Raw genomic sequence first — 12,086 nt, 5'->3', positions numbered from 1 at the left:
TGGGGTTTGATCTCATGACTCTGAGATCATGACCTGAGCTAAAATCAAGAGTCAGACACTTAACAGACTGAGCCACCCAGATGCCTTTTTTTTTTTAAGATTTTGTTTATTTATTTACTTGAGAGAGAGAGCATCACAAGCAAGGGGGAGAGGTAGAGGGAGAAGCAGATTGATGCAGGGCTCGATCCCAGGACCCTGAGATCATGACCTGAGCTGAAGGCAGATGCTTAACCAATTGAACAACCCAGATGCCCGCACCCAGTGCTCCTTGGGACTGTTTTTAGGTTAGACATGTTCCATGGGGTGGGGGGGGGGATCTCTGTCCTTCCACTGCCTTCACCTGATGGGCGTGTCTAGATGGAATGTGAGGAAGAATGTCGCAAAGAAGAAAGAGTACCAAGGTGCAATATATAAATGGTAAATGTATGCAGGACTATGAGAAGGGACTTGCCAATTAAGAAAAAACTTTCTGATTTTATGATATTTTTCACCACCAGAATGAGAGAACTTTCTGCTCAGCCATGACTGTGTGTCACTGGCTTCATCCATCCTCCTGACAGCGGTGGCGGCGGTGACCCTGGCCAGGATTGACTTGGAGGGCAGCCACCCAAGAGTTGATGGCTGGCATGTCTCGACGACCGCCCAGCATGTACTGGTGTGTGGGGCCAGAGGGGTCAACTGTATGTCCGAAACGTGCCATGGAGACTCGCAATGGTAAGAGCAGAGTCAGCCTGGCATGCCAGGCTCCACCTGCCGTTTGCATCCTGTGGGGAGTCTAGAACAAAGGGTTTTCAACCCAAGGTTAAAAAAATGCCAATTGCTTGGTGAACATTTCATTATAAAATATATCTTGGGATTCTCACTTAAATTGTAAACTTTGAGGGGCTGTGGGACAAAATTTATGATGGAGTCAAGAATCTTAAGAATTAGGGCATTACTTCACATTGGTTTAAAAGCTGTTTTAATGGAGATTTGGGTTTGTTTTCTCAATATAAAAATAATATATGTTTATTAAAGAAAAACTGAGAAAAGGAAAAAAATAAAAGAGAAGTAGGGGAAAAAAATCACCAGGGGTCTCACTGCCCTTAAACACAAGCAGGCTAAAAGCTTGGTATGTTCTCTTCCAGTCTGCTTCTCTGGGTTTCAGGGATTTTGTTTTAATTTTATAGTGTATATAGTTTAGTATCCTATACTTTTTTCTCCTAACTTTACCAGTCACCTTGATTGGATGATCTAGTAAAACATCATCTTATGTGAGAATACTGTATAAAATGATGGACCTAGTCCTTATTGCCCTGTTGGCTGTATGGGAATAGTCTGGTTGTTTCTAATTGCTGACTCTTACCCAAAGCATCCCATTCCCATCTTTTTAGACATGCTTTTTCCATAAATCTTAAAATAGATTTATGGAGGTGGGATTACTAGGCTTGAACACTTTTAAGCCTTTTTATATGTATTGCTGGGTTTCTGCTAGAGTTGAACCACTTTTAACACTACCAACACGAGTTAAGAGGATGGCATTGTCACTGTTGTTGACACACCCAATGTCAATGTGTAAACCCTAAGTGCATACCAGGCACTGGATTCAGTGCTTGCGGAAATAATCTCCTTTAATCCTCACAATGACCTATAAAATGGTCATTTATCCCCATCTAATAGCTGAAGAACTTGAGAGTGAGAGATGCCTAGACACTGGCGTCAACAATTTATAAATGGTGGAACTGCAATTGGAACCTTATCTTCATGTTAGAATTCTCGCCCTTAAAGTCTAGGTTACTGTGTGGGGTTGGAGAGGGCCGGTATGTTGGATTGGAAAGGGCCAAGTGTTTGTACCCTTGATGAAGTTGGGGATTCAACATTGTACCTGGCTCAGCAGACACTCTGTTCAGTTACTGTAGAACAAGATTCTCTGATTTTTGAGTAGTGGCTCTGTTTTCCCATACTTTCCAGCTCTACCATTGTACCTGTCTCTCCTCTTAGCAATCCTGATGAATGAGGGTGGGGCTGGGACTTTGGGACTTACTGGGTAGGTGACTGTGGCAACTGAAAAAGCCTCAGAGGGCATCTGCCCCATCCCCTTCCTGGTCAAGAGTTGGTGATCTAAATGAGTAGGCCTCCACCCTTGCCCCCAGAAATCTGGGGGTGTCTAAACTATCAATGCCCAGGCACCCCCCAGACTCACTAGAGCAGCATTTTGGAGGGAAGGGGAGGCATGGGCATTTTTTTTTTAAGTTTTGCACCTCCTTCCCATGATTCTAATGTATAACTGGGACCCCGGTTGACCCCAACTGCTCTAAATTGTTTGGGTCCTCTAGAACAGAATTTCTCAAATTGCAATATATACTTGGGTCCCCTGGTCATCTGGTGAAATACAGATTCTCACTGTGTAAGTCTGGGAGCACTGAGAGTCTGTTTCTAATGGGTTCCCGGGTCATGCCGAGGTTCTGGTCTACCTACCTGCCTCTGGGCCTGAGATCACACAGATAACCTGGAAATATTCATGTGCACTAGGAGGCCATGCATTGATACTCCCCAGCTCCCAGTTTTTTTCCCTTCGAGATCTGTCTAGACTTTACCCTGTTCCTACAGTAGATTCCCCACTAGGTTGGAAGAAGCTGGCTCAGAAAAATCTTTTTGCTGTAGGGACTTCTTTCCCCAATGGAATCTCAGGACTCCCCACTACTCTGTTCTGATTGAGCCACAGGATGCACACAAGGGTACAGGAGCCTATGCGAATCATGCAGCGCCCACTGGGTCCTGTTCCAGATGCTGGGGGTTGGAGGGAGGGGGTCCCACAGGGAGGGAATGTCTTATGAATCCCTGATGTGAGGGAGGTGTTTGTGTGGAGACAAAACACACAAACCACAGGGTTGAAGAAGATAAGAGGAAAGTAGCCTGAAATGCACTGGAAAGTTCTATCCTGTGGCTCAGCATTACCGGAATTAGAGTCGCTATTAAGGAATTATACTAGTAACTGAATTCTCATGAGGATTCCATGAAGAAGTGCAAATTTATGCCCAAACTCTGAGAGTGGAAAGGTACCATAGGTGGTAGCAGAGGAGCTGAGGGTGGGAGCTCCACCTTGGGATCCTCAGAGATGAAACCTTTCAACACTCCCTTCCTGCTGGCCTTGGGCTGCTGTGGTGGCCAGACATCAGGGCCTCCTGGCCTTCTGCAACTACCTCCCCCCACCGACGCAGTGGAAGAATGGGAACAGAGGAGGACCCGCCCTTCCTGCCTGTCTCCTCCACAGGGGAACAGCAGCACTGTGGGGGCCTCCACCAGACCTCCTAGACTCTGAGAATGTTAAGTCTGTTACCTCTGGCTCCAGGTTAAGGAGCCACTACTAAAGCATGTTAGCTAGAGTGATGAGCGCTTCTGTCACTGCCCTGTTTAGAACCCACAGGTAGTTGATGATTGTGTTTCTTTTCCCTGAGCAGGAAGGGGTGGGAGGACATTTCTGGGATTCACACAGTGTAGTGGGGGCTCAAGAGCCTGCCTGTGGGGTTAATCAGGACTGTATTCAGTTGTTAGTACTGGGTGACCTCCACTGTGTGGCTCAGTTTCTCTGAACCCTGATTTCAGACAGACACGGGATCTCAGTGGGATGTACCAGTGACTATTTGTTTCTGGCCTTCACAGCAGTAGGTGGCTGGGGGGCTGTGCTGCATGCTGAGGTCTGAAGCTCTGCTGCACATGATTCCCATCCTGCTGAGACCAGCAGATGGGCAGGGGACCTTGTCCCCCTGCCAGTGGCAGAGATGCAAGTGGAGAAAGTAGAAACATACCTTACTGCGGAGCCCCAGAATGGCGGGCTATTACCCGTGGCCAAAGCACATCACGTAGAGGAGCCCAAATGAAGAGCTCCATCCACAAGGAGGCCCTGGCCAGGCTGTGGACATGGACAGAGGTGAAGGATCAGTACCTGTCACTCAATCTGCTGTGATGAGAGTTGGTGGGCATCAATCCTTTGAAAAAATATGTAACTTATTAATTAATTAATTAATTAATTAATTAATTTAAGCAGCCAGCATGAAGTCCTCCCTAGAGCCTATGTAACAGTTCACAGTGGAGTTGCTTTGATGGGCAGTGGTGAGTGGTGGGGCTAGTGAACCCCACTCACCGGCCCTCACCTTGACCCCAAAGCTCTGCAGGCCCAATTTTAAGACATTGCATGTCTGGGCTTTATTTTCACAAAATGTAAATATATTTTATATTTTGGCAGGCAGGTGACATTCTGAGGGTAGCACAGTCACGTGGAGATTACAGCCATTGCTCTTTGCTCATCTGTAGGGTTTATGTTTTCTACACTGAGCATGTGCTCCGTTTTTTGTTTTATTTTGTTTTGCATTACATTTACAGCCAGAAGACTAACGCTGCAATTTATTTTTTTAAGTGTTGCCTCTTTAAATACTAATGTTTTGTGATTACAATCTAACTGGCACACTTCCATGCTCACTTTTAAAGCCAACGTTGCTTCAACTGGCCTCTTTCCTCCTAATTTCTTTCTAGAACAAATAGGGGAGTATTTGGCTCCATGAGGCATAAAGCTGCATCTACCTTCTGGGCTGTGTCCCCCCAAATGAGCCAGATTTGTTCTGCTTACCTTCTCCCCAGACCTCCTGGGAACACAGGGAGCCCTGCTTCCCCTCTCATCACCCCAATGCACCCACCTCACACCAGGGAAGCTTATCACACACCCAACTTCCAGTACCACCTAAGGAAAATTGACTGCCATAAAGCAAACCAGTAAGACTCAAATTATAGTCAATGGAGGAGCAGCTCTCTCTCCCTTTTAGAAGCTCTCTCTTTTAAAAATGCTTGGAAGACAACATGCTTTGGAAACGACAAAGTTATTATTAGGCTTCCAAACATAGTTTAGAAAAAGCTCCAAACGTTAATGAAAATCAGGAGAGAACTCATGTTTTACTTTTGGTTTTGGGTAATAGCATTTTGTTTGCATATGGATATGAACTAGGTGTGTTTCTCGCGCCCATACCTGTTTTGATTGTGTAGTTCACCTTATGCTTGTTTAGCATGTCTAGCCCTTCCAAAGCCCGTGAAGGTGGGAGCATCTCACCAGTTGCACAGTGGGGCCGAGGCGGGGGCGGGGGGGGGGGGGCGGTGCTGTGTGTGTGCTGTGTATGTGCTGTGTGATGCCTAGCCTGTGTTTGTGTGGCACAGTCGTGTCTCAGGAAGGCATGTTGCAACCTTATTAGCACTGCAGCAGTCAGCTTGCCTGTGGTACAAGAGAGATATTTAGAAAGTGTGGAAGAGCTGAGAGTGTGAGTTGATAGAACAAGGGTCAGTGAGATACTAGGCTGGGGCTGAGGGGCAATCTGTGTGAACAAACACATCATTGCACATTCTTCTGAGTCAGAGTGGAAAAACCTGTCCTGCCAGCTGAGGTGAGGCTCCCTGGAAAGTGGAGAGGTGAACAAACTACTAGATAATTCAGGCCAAGAACTCTTGGCGAGACTCTTCTGAGCCACGGAGGGTGAGGGGTGCTCAGGCAAACATCAGCGGGCTGCTTCCAGTACCCCACCGCTCTATGAGCCGCCCCGACTTCAGCTGCCTGCCTCTCAGAGCACTGTCCTCCACTGGACCAGCATGGACCAAAGGAGGATGAGGAACCTTCCAGAAGGTCTTCAAATCCCAGGTTTTTAATTTTTACATAGCTACTTTCAGCATTTTTCTCTTTTTCTTTGACTTTTTCAAATCTGTATTAAAAATAACTTCCTAGGAACCAAGCAGTTTCCTCAAGTAGGGGCTCTTCTTGCCTTCCAGAAATAGAAATAGGAAATAGGCTGCAATAGGAAGTGCCCCTCTGGTGGTAGTTTGCTTTCTCAGAGGACCACTGTCAGAAACCCTACAGGGGACAGGTCCATGTTGAGGTGGGCCTTTCAGAGCCAAACTGCCAGCCCACATCTTGAACCTGTTTTTGGATTGGATGTCCTGCTCCTGCAAACTGGGCCATGTTCACACCATGGGAGCAAGGAGGGTGAACAAGGCTTTGTTTGGAAGGAGACTTTGGTCCATGGGCGCGCCCTGCCTCAGCCTGGCCTTAGAAGCAGCACTGGGCCCTCCAGGGACCACAGCCAGTATCCAGTGAGGAATCCTTTACTGAGTGAGGTAAAGGGAAGGGAGGCCAAGCGATGACCTCAGGGGCTGGAGAAATGGTTGTGGGCATCCATCCATGAGGGTGGCAGTTAACACGGCTGTGCTGCATGCCCACAAAGCCCTGCCCAACTACAGAAGCTCTGGGTTCGATGGGGATTTTAACATTAGCCTTAATCTGAGGCTTGGGTCTTCTGATTCTTTATCCAGAATGTACTTGCTTACTTCTAGCAACGGGAAACTGACTACCTCTCAAAGAACGCCAGCCTGCCTATGGGCACCTCTGTTAGGAGGTTTCTGCCACAAGACCAGTCCTGCCTTCATTGCATCTAGCTCCACCTACCCTGGCTGATAAGAATCCCTTCACCCTTTTCTTGAAGTAACTAAAAGCAGAGCCTTGCCCTCCCTCCCTGTGGATTGCTTTTCAGGCTGAGTAAACCACCCACTGTCTTCAAGAGCAAGCAACCTTCTGCTTGGTTATCACTGAGTTTTTTTGGTCTTTGGTCTGTGGAGCCATTAGGCCCTGGCCACCTAGGGCCAGGGAAAGAGCTGCCTCCCACCCCTTCCTACCACCTTGCTGCAGGCTTTGTATAGGCTCTTGGGAGCACCCATTCAAAGTGGCAAGAGCCTGAAGCTCACCCAGGACCTCAGCCCTGACCCACTGCCCACCTCCTCCTACCCAACATTGGCCCTACCTCGGCTCCCTTTCTGAGGGATGGGCAAGGCCTTCCCACCTGATAGCCCTCAGTGCTTGCTGGAGAGCAGCCCAGGCCCACCTGGCATGCCTTCGTGGCCAAGAGATGGGATGCTCTTTATCCAGCCCTGCACCCAGGCCCCCATGGAGACATCAGTGACCTGTGACCAGGAAGGTGCCTGTGTAGACATCCCCAGGTCCCAGGGCAGAAGAACAAGGATTTTCTTCCACCTGTCTGGTTTCCTGGTCCACATGAGTCAGACCTTGAAGAGGTCTGGTACCTCTTAGCCATAATTAGGGATTTTTATGAAATTCTATAGTTCTCTGGGAATGGACCCCTCCTCTGCAATAACATATAAATCCAAATTTTCGTCTATGAATTTCACACACATTTTCAGGAACTGTGATGAATGAAAGTAGGAGGATTCCAATATTCCTTAGAATCATTCACCACCCTAACCTCCCCTGTGTTCAGTTTGTCCAGATTCCACTTAGATATCTTGTTATTTATTGACATTTGTCATAAAGAAGAGGAGAGAGATATCTGGGTGGCTTAGTTGGTTAAGCATCTGCCTCGGCTCAGGTCATGATCTCAGGGTCCTGAGGTGGAGCCCCATGTCCGGCTCCCTGCTCAGTAGAGAGTCAGCTTCCACCTCTCCTTCTGCCCCTCCCCCCTGCTTGTGCTTACTCTCTCTCTCTCTCTCTCAAATAAATAAAAATATTTTTAAAAACAAAAGCAAAAAGCAAGCAAAGAACCCTTGACCAACAGTGGGCAGGAAGCTCCCCAAGGTGAAGAAAAAGGTTTTTGTGTGTAATTTATACCCATTCTCATAGAGCATTCAGATGATACAGATAAAGCCACTGTACTCTTTGGCTCCTTCCCATCCTTCCAAGTGATCACAGGTAGCTGAGTATGTTTCCTTCCCAACCTCTCCCTAAGCTTGGGCTCATGCATGGACGGACACACACACACACACACACACACACACACACACACACAATTCTTCTGTGTGTGTTTCTGGTTTTACCTGCATAATCTTCAATTGTACATATGTTGTGCAACTTATTTTCCTTGAGTTGTGTTGGAGGCTTTTTCACTTGCACCAAATTCGGTAGTGTGAATAGAATGATGTTTATCCAATCAACCTTGCATTAAAGCCCCTTTAGATGGTTTCTACACTTCGCTTATTGTCATAAGAGTTGATTATCACTGCCTGTGAGCTAGCAGAATTGCAGAACCAAAGAAGCACATTAAACCTTATCGAAGTAATACACACCCCAGGTTAAAGATGCAAGTGATACAGAACAGACTACAGTAAAGCACTGTGTCAACTCCCAAAAGGGTTTCTATTTCCTGTGTCTGATTCTAGTTCTTCAGGTCATTATCATTTCTCTACATAGAGAATATATGCCTGAACATCTGCTCCATCACCCGAGCCAGTCTCTGTGGCCTGCCTGCCGTGATAAATGATTTCCTTCACTTCCACGCCGTGTCTCCCAGCTGCTCCATCCATGCTGAATTCTATCAGTTTTGACTCATCTTTGGATTGCATCTGTGTTGTTCAGTGATATGTTTCCATCACGGTGACTTGGCCTGGGGACTCCGTGTCATCCTTGTCCTGTGGGGCCCAGGGAGTGAGTACCTCTTCCCTTCTTTTTATCTCCATTTCCCATTTCTGACTCATACTCAGAAGTCTTTGGCCCCTTATTTATATGAAGCACATCATCAAGAAAGCTCCTAGCACAGGGCTCATGCAGGCACACAGAAGAGACTGGGCATTCCTGGGAGCATGTTCACCTTGCCCTCCCCAGGGTTCCAATTAGAAATCATCTACTTTCAGAACTTGAAAGAGTCTGCCCTGCTGTTCTCTGATGTCCTTTGATTCCCACTGCTTTGTGGATGACCTTTGTTTTTGGTTTTTTTTCTCCCCTCTCTGGAAGCTTTTAGAATCTTACCTGTATGCTTGGTCTTCTGAAATCTTGGTCTTCATAACACAGGACCTGGGTGAGGGTCTTTTTCATTCCTGCTGCTTGGTGCTGAGTAAGCCAACTGGAAAATTCTTTGTATTCTCTCTGATAATCTCTTCCTCCTCTGCTCTTTCTCCTTTGGGTTTGGTTTTGTTTGTTTTTATGGAACTCCTTGTAGTTATGATACACGTTGCTCATCTTTTCTCCCACATTTTCTGATTCTTCTTCTTCTGAAAATTTGAGAGATATTCTTGACTCATCTTCTCTACCCTCTACTGAACAGTTTCATTTCAGCATTCATGATTTCCAGAAAGCTCTTTCCTTTTCTTGGTAGCTTCTTTCATAGCATTCTGTTCCTGTATTATGTTATGAAGTGTCTTCTTGAATTCTCCTGAGGATCCTAATGGGCATTTATTTTATTTTATTTTAATGTCAATCTTATTACCTTCTCAATTATTTTTTAAATTGATTTCTTATGTCAAATTTATTAAGATCAATATTCTTACAGTGAATTCCAAATAAACCAATAATTATATGGTTCAGAGCATTATCAAGGAAATTTGCAGTCAGTTGACTTGATAGGCAGATCATGTGTATAAATTACCGAGGAAGAAACTTCCCATGATGCTAAGAGAAACCAGTAAGAATGCTGCCAGAAAACTATTTTTTCATTATGTCACTTATTATGGAGGTTCTTTTTAATGCCCTGTGTTATCTGCATTTCTTCTACTGCCTCACTGTCTATTTGTTTTATTAATTCAGTGTTATTTTGTCAACAGTTATCAAACATCCCTTTGTGGTAGACAGTGTTCTAGGTTCTTAGGACATAACAGGAGCATGGGCTCTGCTCTCAGAGCACTTGTAATTCTAGCAGGAAAAATAGACAGCAAAGAACAGGAAAAATCAGAGTGATGCTTGATGCAAGAGAGCATTACAGCAAGAAGAGGTGCTAAGGGGATACCATGTGGCTTTTTTAATTTATCTTTTTGAAGATTTTATTTGTTTATTCATGAGAGACATAGGCAGAGGGAGAAGCAGGCTCCCTGTGGGAAGCCCAATGCAGGACTCGATTCCAGGACCCCAGGATCATGGCCCCAGCCAAACGCAGACGCTCAACCATTGAGCCATCCAATTGCCCAGATTGGGGGACTTCAGAAGCAGGAGCTCCTGGTGCCTCCTTGAAGCTTAGGCCAGGCACTATCTTTTCGTCACTTTGCTGGAGGGAAAGCAAAAAGTTGTGGCCATCTTTAGTATACCACAGAACTTGGTCATGGATTATAGGTGATGAGTAGAAGAAAGAGGACTCAGACATAAAGCATGACACGTGTAGTTAGAGTGCCCTTTGGACCGCTACCTGATTACTGCCCTCCACCAGCCCCCAAAGGTAACCAGTATTTTGAAGGTAATTCAACCCTTTGCCCAATTTTATGCCATTGCTAAATATATGTGAGTTCATAAACATATAGTGTTATTTCTGGCCTGCTAGGAGGGTCCCCTCTGGACTGCCACCTGGATCAGCCTAAATTCCACAACATTGCCTGCCTGGGTTCCTGAAACTTCACTAAGGAAAAGGAAATCACAAAGCCTGGGTCTGCAAGATGGATTGCATGTGGTCCCCAGCCTCTCATCCTCTCTTAGGGAGGCATGCCAGAGCTTTGACGACGTGGGTCCCAGTCCCACGAAGGGTATCACAGGGAGCTCCCCTCTCAGAAGACTAGCCTGGTGTGCTAGGTGTGCATGCTGGCTGTGAATAGAGGACATCTTTGACCTACGAGGTGCCATAATCCCTCAGCCACCAGCCGAGGGGAAACTGAGCATGGGTGCCAACCCTTCAGCTGAGAGAAGGTGGGGTACCTCTTAGCTGGCTCACTATCCCTGTGAGCAAAGTAGTGGCAGGGGAGGGGGTAGCAACCGGACTCACACTTTGGCAATCTTACTCTTTTCCAAACAGTTTAAATATTTAAAATTTTAAAATCAGTATTTTCAGACTGTGCCAATCTTTTCATAACTTGCTTTTTCAACAAACAGTAAGTTTGTACAGTATAAGAGCTGTATTTTCCAAGAAGCTGGATAAAACCTTTTGCCTATAAAACTGTCGAGACCTGGTACCTTTTTATGGGTAGATGTTTTACCATTGATTCCACTTCTTTAAAGATTGTAGGTTTTTATTTAAACTTTCCATTTCCTCTTGAGTTAATTTTGGCAGTACGTTTTTCTACATAATCATCCATTTAATCTAGATTTTTTTAAGTGTATTAGCATAAAGTTCATAGCAGCTTTGGGATTTAAAATACATTTTTTAATTATTTTATTCATTTGTCACAGAAAAATCATATACTTAATATAAAATTCAGAAGTACAAAAGGGAATATAATGACAAGTAATCCCTCCCACCCTGACCCCCAGTCTTTCAGTTCCTTTCCCAAAAAGTCAGAGGAAAAAGCACCCCTTCTTGTTTTTTTTCCCTCAGAAACCACAGTTTTTTGGCCTCAATTTACAACAGCTGTTTTTCTTTTCATAAATGTTTAGCTTAGGCAGAATTTTGAAACGTTATGTTTTTATCTTAGTTATTTTCCACTTTCTATATTATGAAAACTTGTGAACACAGTACAAAAGTAGAGATAATGCTGTCCTGGACCCCTGTGTGTCCATCATTCTGATGCCCATAATTGTCACCACAGCCAAATCTTGATCTGTCCATATCCCCGTCCCTCTCCCTCAAGATTATTTTAGAACCCAATTCCATGTTAAGAAGACTTAAAAAAAATCACAGCATATTTCAGATACATTTTTAATTTAATTTAATTTTTTAAAGATTCTATTTATTTATTTATTAATGAGAGAGAGAGAGAGAGAGGCAGAGACACAAGCAGAAGGAGAAGCAGGCTCCATGCAGGGAGCCCGATGCAGGACTCGATCACAGGACCCCAGGATCACACCCTGAGCCGAAGGCAGACACTCAACCACTGAGCCACCCAGGCACCCCTCACATACGTTTTTTTAAAATAAAAACATATGGGGATCCCTGGGTGGCTCAGCGGTTTAGCGCCTGCCTTCAGCCCAGGGCGTGATCCTGGAGTCCCAGGATCAAGTCCTGCGTCAGGCTTCCTACATGGAGCCTGCTTCTCCCTCTGCCTATGTCTGTCTCTGCCTCTGTATATGTGTGTGTGTGTCTCTCATGAATAAATAAATAAAATCTTTTTTAAAATAATAAAAATAAAAACATATTTCATTAATAACATTGACATCCATGTTCAAATGCCTTTGTTTGGGCCCATGAATCAAGATCCCTGCATTCTGTTGGATG

The 12,086-nt window shown here is 45.2% G+C and overlaps 1 protein-coding gene across 2 annotated transcripts in view; it reads left to right on the top strand.

Annotated features, from left to right (window-relative positions):
* The first annotated feature begins 497 nt into the window (after nucleotides 1–497).
* Nucleotides 498–12,086, top strand: part of LRRK1 (leucine rich repeat kinase 1) — a 118,994-nt gene continuing 107,405 nt past the window's right edge. For both annotated transcript variants that reach the window (XM_026001863.2, XM_072737117.1), the window contains exon 1: nucleotides 498–714. In XM_026001863.2, coding sequence (XP_025857648.1) covers nucleotides 618–714 — 97 coding nt within the window. In that variant the 5' untranslated portion in view covers nucleotides 498–617. The remainder of the gene's footprint in view (nucleotides 715–12,086) is intronic.

The sequence above is a fragment of the Vulpes vulpes genome, chromosome 14, assembly GCF_048418805.1.
Source record: "Vulpes vulpes isolate BD-2025 chromosome 14, VulVul3, whole genome shotgun sequence".
Taxonomy (NCBI): domain Eukaryota; kingdom Metazoa; phylum Chordata; class Mammalia; order Carnivora; family Canidae; genus Vulpes; species Vulpes vulpes.
The sequence above is the reverse complement of the archived record's forward strand: the minus strand, read 5'-3'. Positions and strand labels throughout refer to the sequence as shown.